Here is a 17,427-nt window from a genome sequence, read left to right on the forward strand (position 1 = left end):
GATACGTTACATAGATACTGTGACAATAAGCAGAACAAACCAGATGTACTTGCTGTATATTATAGTTTGATTTCTGTTCCTTAATAGAATAAGTAATTATGACTTAATGCTGAAGCAACCTTTGAGTGTTATTGGATAGTGAGTGGACCTTCTTACAGTGAAGAATCATACCAACGCTGTTTGTCTTTATATACTATATATTATATAGTATATGTATATTATATTACATAAAAATTTCATTTTTAAAAACAAGCAAACAAACAAACAAAACCCACAGGTTTAAAATGGCCAAATCAGAACAATTCTTTACCTTCTTCCTTTCCTGACTTCAAGCACCTGGATACTTTTCCTTTACTTTTCTTCCTTTTTCCTCGCTCTCTTCCAGTAGCTTGTTTTCATTTTTCTGTTCTTCTCACTTTCCATGAGCCCTGGGGAAGGGTTAATGAAAAAAGAAAAAAAGCCAAAATTCAGGCTTTCTTCAGCAAAAGTAACTTTTCAGAATAAGTAGGGCATGTATGACCAATATAGAATTTTTGTACATAAAGCTGTCAAGACTTGAAGAATGTTATCTTGTTACTGAGGAGGAAATGTTCTGCATGCAATGACTGACAGGTCTTCCTTTATTGCAGCTTCTTCCTCTGCGTTGCCATTACTGAGTCCCACGTTGCTCTTCCAGCGACTGTTCAGCATACTGCTTTCACTGATGGCCACCTACCTGCTCCTCAGCACAGGGTATTTCTTACTCTATTTGTTTTGTTCTTGCATATGAAAATCAGGGGCTAAATGTGAAATTGTCTGCTGAATCTCACGAGCATTTCTTTAAAGATGTGACACTTGCTTCCAGCTCTAATCTCACGGTGTATTTCTTTTTCAGTTCCCTGAAGAATATTTCAGGGGAACTTCTGCAGTTCTCTTTGTATTTATCATAAGCTCTCTGTTTTGTTGACATTCCTTTCAGCTAGACCAAACAGAGACTGAAAGGATGCATATTCAAACAGTCTTGCGCTAAAATAAGAAAATCTGCTTTAGTTTACATCTTCTGTTGTTTAGTACATGCTTTTCTGTTCAGAAAGAAAGTGAAAAAAGTAAAGGAGATGTGATGGGAAACAAGTAGCCCTAAAATAAGTGAAGTATGGAAAGTCATGGAAGTAACTTTTTTCAAAAGGGTGCTAGGCTCCCAGAAAGAGCAGAGCTTGCTCCTCTCTTGGGCAAAAGACTACCCTCTGGAGGTTTAAGTGAAGAAAACTCCATGTCAGCTAACTGGCTTTTTGTCCACGCAGTAGCTCTTAAAAGCACGACTAGCGGGGGATGTTGGAACCATCCCTTTCACCTCCCCTCTCATTTATCCTCTGGATGTAATTATACTGGGAAATTAAGTGGAATAATATATCTTGCATCTTTCTAATTTTTGTCTCCCACTTTTCCCTTCCTCCCAGTTCACCATTATAGTTGTGATTCCAGGCTTACTTCTGTCACTGCACACACTCTTGCACTTGACTTTCTTAACTTGTCCTGGCTGCTGGATAAAGCCTGAATGTTGTTTTTCATAAGAGTGGCAACTTCCCTTTTTATGTCATGGCTTTGCACCAAACCACTTAAATGCTGACTGCTCTCTAATGCCTTCCTACAGTGTTCACACAGACCAACAAATTCAGAAAATTAAAAAAAAAAAAAAAAAAAAAGAATTGCAACAAAATCCAGGTTCTGCATTTGTCTCCTCAATGCTCTGTTAATATTCCAGCACCTTTCTAGCTGTAGCTGGGTAGAAGTATTGAAGCTAGCTGCAGAGCATAGCTGCTTACAAGTTGTCACTCACTCAGTTGAAGACATTCAGTTTGCAGGCAAGCATAGACAATTGTGAGGCTTGCAGGTACTTTTGCTGCTGACAACCCAAGAATTGTCATTTTCACATTTCTTAATTGCTTGTCATTTGTATAATTAAAACAGAAAAGTCCAAAACATTTTGTTCCAGTTTGAAAGCAGTCTGTAGCTACACTATCAGGGAATCAGAGACTATATCAGGATTAAATGCAATCTTTTTCTTAATTTTAGACAAGTTAGTAGTCTTGTCAGTATTGGGGTCACAGTCACTGTTGGTTTTAGAATTTTATCTGAAAGAAAAAAAAAAACAAGAAGCACTGTGAAGTGCACCTGGAACATAGAAGGCAGGGAAAAGCAAGGTTTTCTGACACAAGTCTATACCCCCACGTTATCAGGGTGTTTTAATTTCTCAGATTAATACATTCATAGTTTGCTGTAGAAGCCAGCAATGCTGAGACAAGAGGTCTAGCTGCTAGAATAGCTGAGCTGCCTTGATTAGAGTATGACTTAACACTTGTTGGAATGGATGTTGCTGCTGGAATAGATTGATATGTAGGAAACAAAAAAGACATTTGAGTTCAATAAAATGGAATGTTCTTTTTATCACACTATTGCCTTTTTCCTGGAAACTGGATTGAAGTCACCAGTATGAGGTGTGATTAGATCCTAAAGAAACACACTTCCTAGATGCTAAGTTGGTCTGAACCTACTCAGTTATCAATAAGTCTTACTGTAATGCTTTCAGTTTTCAAGAAAACAAGTGCTGGATGTGACTTTTTTTTTCTGTTTCTTTTTAAATTTTATTTGGATCAGTTTTATTAATCATACCAGTGGGAATTCAGCCAATTTTGTGGCAACAATCAGATAAAGAAATGGATGCAAAACACAACTGAGCAAAGCTGAAGCATTCTGCCTGTCCTACTTGTACAATTTAATTGTTGTGTGGCTTTAAAACTTCACCAACCAGCTGTGGATACTCCTCAGAAATGGTAGCAGGGAGAGTGCTGTTGTGGCTTCCGTGTGTGATTTGGGTAAAGAAAAATAAAATAAATATGACGGTGTTTGATGTTAAATGGTTGCTAGTGACTGCCCTTACTGTGATTATTATGTTGCTAATCAGATATGAAGCTCTATTTCCACTGGTGCTCTCTGGTTTGATGTTGATGTGGATACAGATGGAACAAGAAGCATTGCAGCACTATGGTCTTTCACTCAAACCAAAGGTAACAGCTCCAGATAGCTGTATCAGTTTGAATTATCAGAAGCATCTTTTTTCTTTAGGTGCAATTAATGTTCTGGGTGATTTTCATAGAGCAAGACTTTGCGTTTTCTTCTTTGGAACTTGGGAGGCCAGTAACAGCTGTCTCATGAAATGGGAATGTGACCTTGTAGAAGATGTTTCACATCAGAGCTAGTTCTAGGAATGCAGGAAATCATTTTGATTTAGCAGTATGTTCTGCCAAATACAAAGCTCTCTTCTTAGACACTAACACTCTCTTCTGTAACGCTAATTCAGAGTAAGGTCCAGTAACTCTTCAGATCAAGTACAGTGTCACTGTACTTTCTTTATTCTAATGGCAGAAGCGAGTGTCCACGTAAGAGACTGAAAAGAAGTATTTTCATTTCTGAAATGAGCCATGGGAAATGCAAGAAAGCTTGTTTGACATTGTCTTGCCACTTTCATCAAGAAAGGCCCTTTATTTTTGATTAGCCAGACAGTGAACTGGAGACTAAATAGGAACTCAAACGTTCTTGGATTTGCCTGGAAAAAGAATTCTGTAATAGATGTCAGTGTAACTTCTTTCACCCTAAAATTTTTGAAGCTATTTTCAAAGCCTAAGCTGCTTACAATGCTACTTTTAGAGTAGGTCAAGGTTTTAGCAAGCTGTGGCTATGCCATTAGTTTAGGGCCAAAGTGCCTGTTGCAGAGCTGTCTGTGTGCTCGAAGCCAGGCAGATATGCAACATGGTTCTTCCCTACTTCTTCCATGTGCCCTCCTTGGTGCTGGTCATGGAGAATCTGGGTAAGAATGCATGGGAATGGCCAGAGTCAATTGTTAGAGTGGTGATACACGTCTTTCATACCAAAGCAGTCACCAGAGTGGATCTCACGAATGCTGTGATGTTTTTCTTCCACAGGGGAGATGATTTTAAAGCTTGAGAGGGAATGGAATTTATCAATTTAAGGCTGGATTTAAGAAATGAAAATGGGAATTGCTTTTCATTTTTACTGTGTATACTTGAGATATTTTATGTGAGGATGTTTTGTAGCATCTGAATTGCTAAGAATCAGAATCTGTGGTGCTTACCTGCCTGACAGTGTTCCGATCTTCTAGTTGTTTTTCTTTTTAAGTAAAATTCGATTAAAGCAATGTATTGCATAGAAGACTAGAACAATGATGATCACTTCATTAATCAAATGCAAATGAAAAGAATGTAAGTGAGCTGTAATTAGTGTTTATATTGTCGCTATCTGTATGTCATCTGACTTCTGGTTCCAAGTGAAAGGAACAATAATGCTCTCTCCTGGTTCCCACTTTTAGATTACAAAAAATATCTCTCAGATGCTTGTTAATACTTAGTCAAAATAAATCTTGTGCTTGAGAATCCAACTCAGCTTTCTGATGTGAGATTAATTTTAATTAAAATGTTGACAGTATTGAAAGTTTGTTATTTGAATTTTTTTTCTTTTCCCTAATGAAAAGGAGTTCACTGGCTTCTAAAACTTTATTAAGATGCTTCTCTTTAGGTCAGGTGATATTGTGATGAGAACTAAAGGAGATGGAGAATATTTTAGTATTCTCATTCACAGCGTAAGTCAACTAAGGATAATTGCAGTCTTTTATTTTTGTGGGTCTTTTTTCACATACTCATGTGAGAAGTGGAAGTAATTGTATGTAGGAGGAAGAATATTTATGATGGAAAAATATGATAAATCTAAGGCATAGAAGTTTTTGTTGTTTTTTTTTTTTAGTGTAGATAGCAGTGGAAGCTCCACTGTGTTCATTTCATCATCTCATTTGTAGAGTCTTTCTGGCAGATTCATTAAAGTATAATAAGAAAAAAAAAAGGAAAGGCTGCAGTCCTCATCATAACACCACTCTAATAACAACTGCTAGGGAATTAGGCTTATTTCTCATTTATTTCAATAAAACTATGGTGGGTCTGTCAAAGTACATCTGCTATGTTATGTATTGATTTCTTCTGCTGTCTTTCCAGCTTGCTGTTTTCAACTTCGCCTATGCTACTGATATAACTCAGTTTCGACAGCTCCACCTAGACGACATCCGTAGGTCTTTCTTCTTTGTATCCTTTTGTTGGCTGCTGTGTTCCAAGGAAAAGATGGGTTTGTTTCAATCAATCAAAAACTGTAGTCTGGTAGTGGTTGGAAATAGAAAATAATGATTATTTATCTGATGTTGCACAAAAGACGTCAGTCTTGTACATTGCTTTTTGATGCAGCAGTAAAACAAACAAACAAACAAACAAAAAACCTGTAATGAACTGTGCTTTCTTGAAATCCATCTTCTTGGCAACTTTGTAAAGTTTGGCATCTTATAGAATCATAGAATCATTAATGTTGGAAAAGACGACTATTGCAGTTGAGTTAACCTTTATTCTAAGGACCCTGGTTCTCAACTTTGGTTGTCTTTTATTACATTTTGGCTGCAGGGAATTCATTCAGCCTTGATAAATTAATTGGAAAAAGTGATATTAAAATTATTCTTGTTTTGTCATTTTTAGAGTATGACAGTGTATTAGGAAGAAACTGTTAAGAGGTGGCATTGGCTATGTCCAATCAGAGGAGATGAGAAGAAAAGCTCCTGCAGACTCTAACAAAACATACTGCCAGATTCTGTCCTAGAAAGAATGTGTGATACACTCAATTTTGCTGCTAGAAGAGATTTGTGCTTGAGAGGAAGGGTTGCTTGTTTATTAGCATTGCAGTTATTTTGCATTATTGTAACTGCAACTGCTGATGATTTTTTGTTCGTTTGTTTGTTTTCAGTACTCTAAAAGCTTAATAATATTACAGTTTTTCTTTTTTGCTGTGGGACTGCAGTTCAGTGAAAGTGACTTGGAAGAAAGGGTAATGAGTATGCAAGTGGGAGAGTCTGGAATGAGCCAGACTGGAATATACAACTTTCTATCACAGGTGGGTTGTCACAGATGGAGGTAGGAAGGAGCTGCCTCAATATTACTTCCAGCAAAAACAGGCTTTATAGTTTGTAGAATAACCAAATCTGATAGAGTGGATCAGAATTGCAGTCTGTGTTGTTGATTTGATTGAATTTGGGAATCTGCAGAAGCGGAAGTGAGCTGGTCACATCATAAAAAAGGCAGTTCAGTGCTAAAGAAGGTGGTAAGACAGCATGCTAAGTGTTGAACATGTGTTCTCTATGCAATATATCTGGAACACTGCTCATCAGACCTTGCAGTGAGTTCATGTATTTCATTTGTTACTTTGCTGGTTTTTATATAAAAAATAAGCTTTTAGTGAAATTATTGCTGTCAGATCCTAAAAATTAACCAACCCCTCCCCCCCAAAATATTGTTTTTTAAAAGTTCAGTATACTATCTCATAATATCAAACACTTAAATGTAGTACTTTAATCTCATCTTACATGAAAACACTTACATGTATTCTGTTCAGGGCTTGAAAAAAAAATAGACAATTTGCAGTCTCCTTTGCAGAGAAAAGGTATGATACATTCTAGTTCAAAAGGCATGGATGTTTGCTTGTTTTAAATTTAGATATGTACAACAGTTAGAAATAGTGTTGTTAGAGGCCGTTGCTATTAGAACAATCATGTTGCATCTGCAACACTGTGAGTTGTATATCTTGAAAATAATCTTTCAAGCTTTGTATACAGGGCCCAAAAGTCAGCCTGCGCTGAGACCTTATCTTCTAGAAGAAGATTCAGATTGCATATGCTTAGCATTTTGATTAGACCTATGTGCCACTGGTATTTTTTCTGTTTTATTACAGAATTGTTGTTCTTATAAATCTCAACTGACAGATTTGCGCTGTGCTGTTAGACTGCTGTGTTACTAAACTTGAAATGATGTGATACACTTGGGAGGTATAATTTCTGTAGTTATGCTGACCTAATCTTTCAGAAATATTGTGTGCAGAATCACAACAATTCTGCTGAATAGTTGGTAGCAAGCTGTTTATGCAGAGACTTAAATGATCTGATGCAGTAGCTGTAACAGGAGCGGAAGGACCCAGAGGGTGTTCTAGCAGCAGGAGCCATTGTCACAAACTCTCTGCCTGATGAAATGAAGAAAAAAAAAAAAAAAGAAAGAAAGAAAAAGCAGTTAAAACCATTCTTTGACCAAAGAACTGTGAGTCATAATGGACCCCAGCGAGCTCAAAAGGTAGAAAAATCTTTAATTGGCTGCAGCAATCATCATTTCTAGATGAAAGAGGTAGGTTGGTAAAACTTCTGGATATACTGATTGTGCAAGAGTTGTCCTACCCCTCCTGAGTACAGTGGGAGTCGCATGTTGCAATGAAGAGGCTCAGCATAACCTTTGGAGGACAAAACTATGGGAGGGATAATAACCTTTAGTCATGTTTCATGGCCAACTGCCTCTTCCGCATTTGATTCCTCAATAAAGCCATCTATTCTGTTTGGTGATGCAAAATGTCAGCAAAAACATGTGTTTGTTTGTGTCCAGGCATGTTCCTATCTTGCTAGGAATCCAGAGAACAAGCTGCCAAGTTTCTGACGGGGACTTTAAGACAGCCACTAAAATGTTACACATGCAGTTTCTGTCAGTAAAATTTGACACAATCATACCTGAAATCTTGGGTGGAGCTAGACAATGCTTTGATTGTCTTCATGCAATTAAAACTGTAATAGTGGGTCTGCTTCTTGGAGTTTCATGACAGGATTTGGGAAGTAGATTGGATTGAGGGGAAGGTGCTTTGTTTTACTGCAACTGTTTCTGTGGTGTGTTTTCCTTAAATACATGTAGGTTTTCTTCATAGTGACAGCCTTTTTTGGCACAGGAAACATAGCTTCCATTAACAGGTAAATAGTATTCGTTCATTTGAGAAACAGTAGGCTACAAAAATACATCCTCCAGTTGACGTACCAAATATAAATTTAGTCAGCAAAATTAGGGCAGCAGAATTGAAGCAATGTTTTGTATAATATTGATAACAAATGATATGGTTTCTGCTCTCTGTAGCCTCTTCCTTAAGAGCTGACACTGGTTACAAGGTCATCTCAATTTTTATTATGTAGAAAGGAGTTGAAAGAACTTAATGGCTCATCAGCACCATGACTTCCCAAAAGACACCAGCAGAAAAAGTTGTAGAGAAAGAAAAGTGAAGTGTAAACAGTCCTTGCTAATTCAATATTTGAGCAAGAGAAAAGAAATCTGGAAGCCTTGTTTAAAAATGCTTATACCCAGGATTAACTAAATGCTATGTTTTTAAATGCAAAATACCGTTTTGAAGACATGTTGTAATGTCTTTTTCATGTTTCTCTAGTTTTGATCCTGCATCTGTCTATTGTTTCCTAACTGTGTTCAGTCCCTTTATAATGGGAGGCTTGCTTCTGCTGAAGGTTGGTAATTCTACCTTAGTCAGATTTTCTCAAAAAATTGTTTAATAAACGATGTATCACGTACGTAGTAGTTACAAAAACATATATCTTTCTTTGAGCTTCATTAACCTTCTCATCCATGTGTGAAGCTTTCAGCCTTTATAATGTTTCTAGAGCTAAATTCTGATTCCCAAAAGAAAGAAACTAAACTGTATGGAAAGTATAATTTAATGGCATTAGATTGGTTGATTATATTAAGATGGAAGTTTCAAATGTTGAGAAGACCTCTAAATTGTTTTTTAAAATGGTAAGTTTTCCCTGTGGTATAATATCTATGGAAACATTGAGAGAATATATACTTCTTTTATTAGTTTCATCTATCTACATTACATTAAGTACGAGCTTTGAGTGCTTTCCTGATTAGGCTGTCATTCTTACAATGAGTACTATTTTTAACATGTTTTTAATATCTTAATGATTTGTTAGAGACTGGATTGCACTTCTTGCTAACAGGCAAGGTGTGAGAGCTCTTTTTTGATCTGCCCAAGGCAGAGCTAAAGAGAAAAACAGGAAGGGAAATAGGGAATTCATAGATTTCTTTAAAATATGCAGTAGTTCCTGCCTCTGCCTGTCTGCTTTTTCTGTCCTCGGGAAAGTAGACTTACGTTACAGTTATACTTAGGACACTGGTCAGTGAAAATCTTTTGGATCCTAGGGAACAGCTTTTAGCCTGTAAGAATCATGATGCTTTCACACATCTAACTTAAGGAATGCAAGTCAACTTAGGAAGCAGCAAAAGGCAGCATTCATGTTTCTAACTTTTTTTACTTTATTTTCTTCTTAAGTTACTGAACTGTTTTCATTTGCTTTATTTGGGTTTGGAGGGCAGTGTGAACTTTTCTCTTGCTGAATGCATGCCGTATTCTGATATATTTTTCTTAATTTTTGATGGCTGAGATTGACCTATTCTACTTTGCTTGGAGCTCTGCATCTGTCACGTGAAATCTTGTATTTCAACAGTTTTTTCTTCTGGCCTTGCTGCAGTATTTATCATCAGTGCTAAGAAAGGGCTAAATGAAGTGAGGATCATCAGGGTGTTTTAATTACAGTTTTCCATATTGCCTCATTGTTCATTTTACTGCAGTTCAGCTACAACCATGGGAGGGATTTTCTGTTTGTTTATTAAGCATACTTTCTGCAGAATGCGTTTCCACCTTTTCTTGCCAATATTTTGTTTTTCTAACATACACATTCTGTGATAATTTCAAAATCTGGAAAATATTTCCACAACCTGCCAGGTTTGTTTTGTAAATATGGTTATAAACCAAAATGTTGTTTGTGTTTTAAACAGGTTGTAATACCATTTCTTCTGGTAGCATGTGCTTTTGAAGCTGTTCAAGTCACAACACAGCTGTCATCTAAGAGGTACAGTAAGTGCTGTATTTCTGCATTAGTAAGGGTTACAAATCTATTCTGCAAGAATTCAAAATTGTCAAATCTCTATCCAAATTTAAAAGAAAAAGCAGGTTATAATGTTATTTCTACTTGTTAATGTGGTTCGTATTTTCTGTTCAGTAATTTTGCAAGCTCAGGAGTTCTTTTCATTGTGATAAATGATTATAAATGGAAGTGTTTGCTCTGTCTGAAGCAATGATATTTAATATTCTTTCTTCACAATACACAGAAGGAGCACTTTTTTCCTCATAATGTAGAAAAATGAGCAGAACCTAAAGTTTGACTTTTGTTTCATATTGCAACTCTGCCAATAGTGCAGTATTTTAAAAATAACCTATTTATAATGTAACCAATTCAGAGCTTTGTAGCACTGACCTCATCGTGAGTAGCATTTGGAAAAAAAAAAAAAAGTATGGCTTAGGTTGGAAGGTCCCTTAATACCTACCTAGTCCCACCCCCCTGCCATGGACAGGGCTGCTGTCCACTAGATCAGGCTGCCCAGAGCCCCATCCAGCCTGCCCTTCAGCGTGTCCAGGGATGGCGCACCACAGCTTCTCTGGGCAGCTGTGCCACTGCCTCACTGCCTTCTGAGTAAATAATTTCTTCCTTGCAGTAGGACTAGATGACTGCCAGTTCTTTCTCCATCTCTAAAGACTTTTTAGAGGGAGTGTGAGAAGAGTACCCAACCTCTGCTCATCATGGTGCTGACATGGAGGTGGTCCTGGTCAGCCATTTGGTTTTGAATTTGTCTTAGTGGGATCTTGTGTGAGGTTGACTGAAGGTCTCACTTGACAGTGGCAAGGATACTGCAGTGACTTTGTACTGTGTATTTCTCAGCTAAGCTGGAGGAAGTTGTCCATGTTGACTGTGATACCGTGTGCCTTTCAGTTTGTTCTCATCCCATCCGTTCCCTGCCTGTTGTCTCCTTATTACAATGCAACACAGTACTAGGACGTACATGGCAACCTTAGACCAGGACAGACTTTGGAGGAACAGCACAAGGCTCACCCACTAAACCTTTCCTGCCTCAGCTGTGCAAGCAGTCTGTGTGAGCTGTCCCTGAAACCTCCAAAGAGGGGTATCCACCTTCCTCACTAAGGGTGATATAGGAGCATGCATTGAGGAACTGGGGTTGTTCAGAAGATCAGCTAGCAATTTACATGTATAGGGATCAGGCATCATAAAGGTCAGTGTTTCCCTACTTACGAAAGCTTGTGATGCCAGAGCTATTGCAAGCTTCTATGAAATGTCCATGTGTGTGTGAGAGGCGAAATGAAATAAACTTTTTAAACTGTGTGGCACAAGTATATGTTTACAACTCTGAAACTGTGGCTGTACCTGAGGTTGGGATTTTTTGCTTTTTTTGTTTAACTGCTCAGGTAACAATAGCAAAGATACTGCCACAGCATCAGCTTGAGAATGAGACAGAAACCACAAAGATGTGCCCAAGTTCTCTGGAGGGGTTGTGCTCTGATTCTCAGTGCATCCCAGAGCCTGTACTGCACTCTCATTATTGTTCTTGCTGCCCCTGCTAGCTAAATTAAGGCATCGCAGGAAGCAATCTTGTTTTTGTAGTGTTATAAACATACACTGAAATTAGTGTTGTCCTTCCTTTGTGAAAGGTTTCCTGCAGTTCAGAATGGCATAAAGTAGATTTTTGTGATTTCAACAAATTGCTCCCAAACTCCTAGTTTTTAGAGAAAAGAATTACTCTTTTTTTTTTCTTTTTTTTTTTTTTTCCCCGTTCATGGAGAATATTCTGTCAGAATGTTCCTATAACTTGCCTGTGAAAACAGCCCTCTAGCTGAGTGATTCCTAGACAGTGCAAGATTGCAACATCCGATCTGAGCCATAGGTAAGAGGAAAGAGGCCTTTCAGTGAGTCTGAGATGCAGTAGGTTTGTAGCATGCTAGTTCACTGATGAAACAGAGCTGATTTAAGCAATAGCAGAATCCCTTTCTTATCAGAAGACATTGGTATGGGTGTCCCCCTCTACGAGCTCATTGAATGCAGCAGGACACTTCTTCCCTAAAAAGGCTACATGGATTTATGGTGATACTACTGACAAATTAGCTGTATTATACTTAAAGACTTCTCTGCTAATGGGTCAGCTTCTTGCTACATTGCTTCAGTGTCATTAACTAGAAACTAGTTTTAACCGGTTATAGTAATTGCTTTCATGCAATTTAGGATTTACATAGTTTAATGAAAAGAACATTAGGTTAATGGGGAAAAAAATAGCTCTACGTGCTCCCTTCTGGTTCATTTTATTGGCTGCAGTCTACTTCCCAGAAGTAACCTGCTGCCTGACAGGCTCCCAGGAGTCTGGGAGTGTGCCGCCAAAATGCTGTGCCTTGCTTGAAGAGCTTACGGGAGCCCAGAGCTCTGAAAAGGAGGCATGCACTTTGTTCAGCAGGGAGGATGTCAGAGTAGGACCAGTCAGCTCAGTTATCTCCTTATTCAAAACAGTTTTATTCCCTCTTGAATCCATCCTCAAGCTTCTAAATCAGCTTTATTTGGCTTAGCTAGTGCATGAGCTCCCAGTGTCAGAAATGGACAGGCGCTGCTTCCAACATGCTCTTATTCTCTGCTAAATGACTCGTGTTAGGTTTCTCTGTTGCAAAATTGAAACTGCTAATGTGAAATGTCTGTTTCAAGCAGGGTGGGATTACAAATACCAAATATTCTAGTCATGTATTTTAATAGTTCTCTAATAAGTGCAAAAGTAGCTGAGTGGTTGAAAGGCAAGCACAAAAAATTGTATCTTATTTTAATTTCTTTGTGGGGATTTTAGTAGGCTTTGCAACATCTGTGGGCGTGTATGTTGGATAATAGTCTGGTTCTGTTTTTTTCTTTGCAGCCTTTTCCTCATTGTTCTTGTGATTTCAGACATTATGGCTTTGGTAAGTTGTTGTTGCACATTCTCTTCGAATAAGATGGAGCCAAGGGGGCTCTACTAACTCCATGTAGGGATCTGAATTTGTTTCAGGCTTCTAAGTTTTTGCAGCTAGGGCAATGAATTGAAATCCCAACGTAATTTAGAGATAACACTCCTGCAGTCACCACTCTTTGAATTTCATGTAATTAAAGCTTCTCAAGAAATAACGCTCTTATAATAGCAAGAGACAAAAATGAAATAACAACTTAATCTGAGTTTTCATGTGCTTTCCATTCAAATTCTTAGGCAATGCTTAAATCAATTTTAGCTTTGTGCCAGGCTTAATTTTTCAGGAATGTGAGCCTTCTCCTCATGGCCCCCCACTTTTCCTATAAAAAGTGACACAAAGGAAAATATGTGTTACGCATCATTTTCATTGTTGATGTTGCCAGCCAGAATCCAGGAGAGCTGCAACATCTGAGAAAAGAAATGTTGTGCCCTTCATAATAAACTCTTAATCAATGAAATCTTCAGTCAGTTTGTGTCCACAATCAAAGCTAGATGAAACAACCTAAATCTGAACAATAATAACCCAGTATAGTTTTCACAAATTGAAAGTACATTTTTGTAGTTCTCCTTTAACTGTCTTCAACTTAGCAAGTAGCACCCCTTAATATCTCAATTCATGAGATCCACTTTGTTTTCTTCAATTCCCTCCCCAGTCACACTGGAAAGGGGAGAAGTGGGGTGGTAAAGTGAGCAAATGACTGGGTGGTGCTTAGCTATCTGCTGGGTTAAACCACAACAGTATCATCAAATTAGTAGAAATTGTTTAAGAGTAGCAGGTAGAGCTCATGTTTTCTCTTCATATATGCTGGTTGAGTTTAGCCACTTTGATGTGAGTATTGCAGATATTGTATCATCGTAAATTGCAGTGTGCAATATAGTGTGATCTGTGGATCTTACTTTATGGGAAAAGCAGCAAATACAAAAACAAATGACTAATTTGACTGTAGAGTAAGAAATTGAGAAGGTGTAGTTTTGCTTCATTCCAAGCAAGTCTTTTTACTAAACTGATTTTTGATAACTTTTATAGAAAAAGGATTAAAATATTTGTACATCACACTCAGTATTTCTCTAATAGACTCAGTCTAAAAAGAAGAGTACGGATATGTGAAGTAGTGGTGTGTAGCAAGCCCCAGTATCTTGTACCTCACATATTCTCTTATTTTGACTTAATGATTTTAAAACAATTAGTATGTATATAGTTGGTGTACAAAGAAAGTCTGACCAAAGAGGTGTGATATGCAGGAACTGTGTGTGTATAAACCAGAAGAAGAAGTGGAAAAACATTAGTTTGTAGTCTTGAATCTTCCAAGTGTTTCATGTGACCATAAGCCAGAATTCACTAATAGTTCAGTTCTGTCTTTTCCTGACTTTATTGCCATTTTGCAGATGAGAAACTGTTGGAGTTACCCAACATTTATGGCAGATTTCTATGAAAACAGTATACACCTTTTTTGATACTAGTTGTTATTTGGGAACCTGTTATTTTAAGCAACAAGGGGGACTGACTTATTGAAAAGGTTATCTGGTTGTAATCTCTGCTTCTTGCAAACAGAGAATTCGGTCCATCTTTAACTGCTCTTATTTGATACCATGTTAAGTCTGTTTCTGGCTCTTAGAGTATTTTTCTGTTTGGTCCAAATGAGCATTCCTGGAAAGGTCCTGCCCTTGTTCTACTTGAATTAGAAACTTGGAGTAAACAACCTGAAAACATTGGTTTTGAGTTTATTTCAAATTGTGCACTGTTGATGTACTAATGAGAGTTCTTTTATTTCCTAGCACTTTTTCTTTTTGGTTAAAGATTATGGAAGCTGGCTTGACATAGGAACAAGGTACAGTATTTTTTGCCTCTGTTGCATTTTGAGAAGGCTCAGAGGTTAATATTGTTGTTTATCTACTCGAACTCTTTGTAATTTTTTCCAATTACTCCCCTTAATCAAATGCTGATCCCTGTACTTAAAACAGATGCGCACGCATGTGAGTGTTCCACACGTACACCCACATACACATGTAGATACAGCCCCAGCTAAAACTTGTGTCTTAAAATCGGTGCCAGAGCAACATGGAATAGGCAATTAATCTAGCATGGCAAAAAATCTGTCAGCAGTATTTGTTTTATTCCTAAAGAACAATAATTACACAAAAAATATCTTAATTACTGATTTGCACTGTAATTAGTTTTAATTACTGTTAAAGTCGTAATTTGTCAAAGTTGTTAATTATCTTAAATCTGGTTAAACTTCCATATAAGATCTACCATGAATTAATGAACATTTTGCAAGTATGTTGGTGGGTACCAACGCTTCAATTAATCCTACCATCAGCTCAGGGAGAATAAATCTGTAGCATTTAAACATACAAATCACAGTTACAGCAAGCGAATGCGTTCTGAACAGTGAAGTCCTACAGCATACATCATCAGGTATGCATTTCTATTTGCGAGTTGCACAGAAATAACAAATAGATCTCAGACTTAGCTTCCCTGGGTTGTGGGAGATTATATTCTGTAATAAATTTAGAAGGGAATATGTACAGAATAATCCAGCTAATCTGGTAACTTGAAAATGTAATTTAAAGAGAAGTTGAATATTGATTCATTGTTAATACTCTGTTTGGTCTGTGTTTACCCTGTGCATTGCTGAGCCCCGTGCTTCTTCAGGCACATGCATGCATATACAAACTTGCATCCACACCTTCTGCCTGTTTCCTTTTGGAAATTGAAATTCCTGCTTATATGTTTTGAGAGTTCCTAATGGGAGGAGGTTGAGTTAGATCAAATAACGGAAACAGTGCTTTAACATCATCACACTTCCTTCTTGCTGTCAGTTTGCGGTAAGTCAGTTGGCCTCATCCTTTGGCTGAATTCCTGTGTACTTTAATAAGGATATTAAAGACCTCAGAAGAGCTCTGCTTAACTGAGCAAGAAGCTTTCCAATTGGGAGTTGACAAGCAAAAACAAAAAAAGTCACAAGTAACCAAAAACTTTGTTTCTGATGTACAGTCTTCATAGCATAGCGATTTACACCTGGGATAGATTGTTGGATCTGTTTCAGCTGGAGGTACACTTTGTTCCTGAGAGCTCAGGGGAGCCTATTACATACATATGTATTTCTGCCTCTCAATGTGTGTTTGAGCACTGAAGAAAGCGTTGGAAGAATTCTTTTGAAAAAGTGTTTGTGATTAAATTTTAATGTGGTAATGCACAATGCTCTGGCAGCCTTAAATTTGTCATTAATTCACTTTTGAGTGCTTGACTTCACAACCTACGTTATTATACTGTAGTCTCTCTATGTATATTGTGTGTGTGCGTGGGAACATAAGTTAAAACTGACTTGGCTGCATTAGAAAAAAGGTGAAGCTTTAGGCAGAACTGAAGCAGTTTCTGTCTTCCCTAGCATGAGCAGTGTTCTGACCCCTGAACCTGAGCAGATTTGTCAACATGTGATCCTCAAGCTTTGCAAAATCAGCGGGCAACAGTAGAAGATTCTTTTTTGTTTATTCCTGAAAAATGAGCTTCGTGGGGTTTTGGGCAATTCCCAAAATCAGTGGGAGAGAGATACTAACATGGCTCTTTCCTGTCCTCTTCTTACAGTCCCTGTGACAGCTCTGTGGCATTCCTCTTGCAGTGTTGTCTGTTGTTGCTTTGACAGCAAGGTCTGAAAATATCCCCTCACAGCTGACATTTTAGATGTTGCCAAAATTTTCCTGAGAAGACTGAGTCAGTTAAGGAAATGGTGGTTGTTTTTTCTCCAGCCATTTTTATCTCAGCAAAACCTGTGTGGAATGTCATGGAACAAAGAATAGAAGCACCCTTAAGGACGGGTCTTGACAGCTTTTTCTTTTCCCTTTTTTTTTTTCTCGTGGCACTGATAGGATGGGGATACAGTTTTCAGGTTCATTTTAGATTACTACTTTACGAGATTATTGAGATCAGAGTAGAAAAGCAGCAATTTATTTGCCTAGTGAATAGCAAGAGATTAGTTCCTTTGAAATCCTCTGAAATGCTGTATATCTTGCATTTGGAAAGTTTCCGATATATATTTCCACTCATTCTTTTTTGTGATGATAGAGTTCTCTGAATTTTCTAATTACCACACCTCAAAATTTTTGAATGTAGTCTCAGTAAGAATATGCAAGTTCAGTGGGAAATGCTCATTAGGTAATACCTGGGTTTTTCAATAGCGGTGCTCACTATTTTCATATGTAAAATCTGATTTTAAAAACCTCAGGGAAAAAAAAAAAGAGTTTCATTGCTATCTTATGGTGGTGTTTTGTTTCCTGAGGGATCTCTCTTATTGTTTGGAAGTAGTTTATGCTTGCTTAACTGATACATTTTTGTCTTTTAATTTCACTCCTGGCTGTTGCATCTCAGTGCCTCATAGATGCCTTAACAACATCTTTATTCTTCCAGTTGAATATAACATACCTTTCAAGTATTGTCTGTCAATGGCAAGACATTTTTACTTTTCCCTTTCTTCCAGACCATTAATGAAATGCTGAAAAACAGTACACCTAACATACAGTCATGTAGTACCACATTCAGTAAATCATAAACCTGCCATTGATTTCCTCTTCTCAGGAAATTATGAATTACCACAACTATTTATGGCTTCTTAGAAAGTGTTCAAGCCCCTCTGCTTAATGGTGG

General features: G+C 37.5%; 1 protein-coding gene across 9 annotated transcripts in view; it reads left to right on the forward strand.

The window, feature by feature from the left end:
- PIGN (phosphatidylinositol glycan anchor biosynthesis class N) overlaps positions 1–17,427 on the forward strand; it is a 112,668-nt gene that overhangs the window by 77,306 nt on the left and 17,935 nt on the right. For 8 of the 9 annotated variants that reach the window (XR_016465033.1, XM_090137039.1, XM_031589254.2 and 5 more), the window contains 8 exons: positions 630–732; positions 2,942–3,044; positions 5,040–5,126; positions 7,806–7,861; positions 8,326–8,401; positions 9,732–9,805; positions 12,696–12,738; positions 14,559–14,611. Coding sequence is in view for 8 of the 9 variants with exons in the window: in XM_090137039.1 (XP_089993165.1) it covers positions 630–732; positions 2,942–3,044; positions 5,040–5,126; positions 7,806–7,861; positions 8,326–8,401; positions 9,732–9,805; positions 12,696–12,738; positions 14,559–14,611 (595 nt within the window). In the remaining variant the exon portion in view is untranslated. The remainder of the gene's footprint in view (positions 1–629; positions 733–2,941; positions 3,045–5,039; positions 5,127–7,805; positions 7,862–8,325; positions 8,402–9,731; positions 9,806–12,695; positions 12,739–14,558; positions 14,612–17,427) is intronic. The other variant, XM_090137043.1, reaches the window with a different exon arrangement.

This window comes from Phasianus colchicus, chromosome 3, assembly GCF_987193195.1.
Source record: "Phasianus colchicus chromosome 3, bPhaCol1.hap1.1, whole genome shotgun sequence".
Lineage (NCBI taxonomy): Eukaryota > Metazoa > Chordata > Aves > Galliformes > Phasianidae > Phasianus > Phasianus colchicus.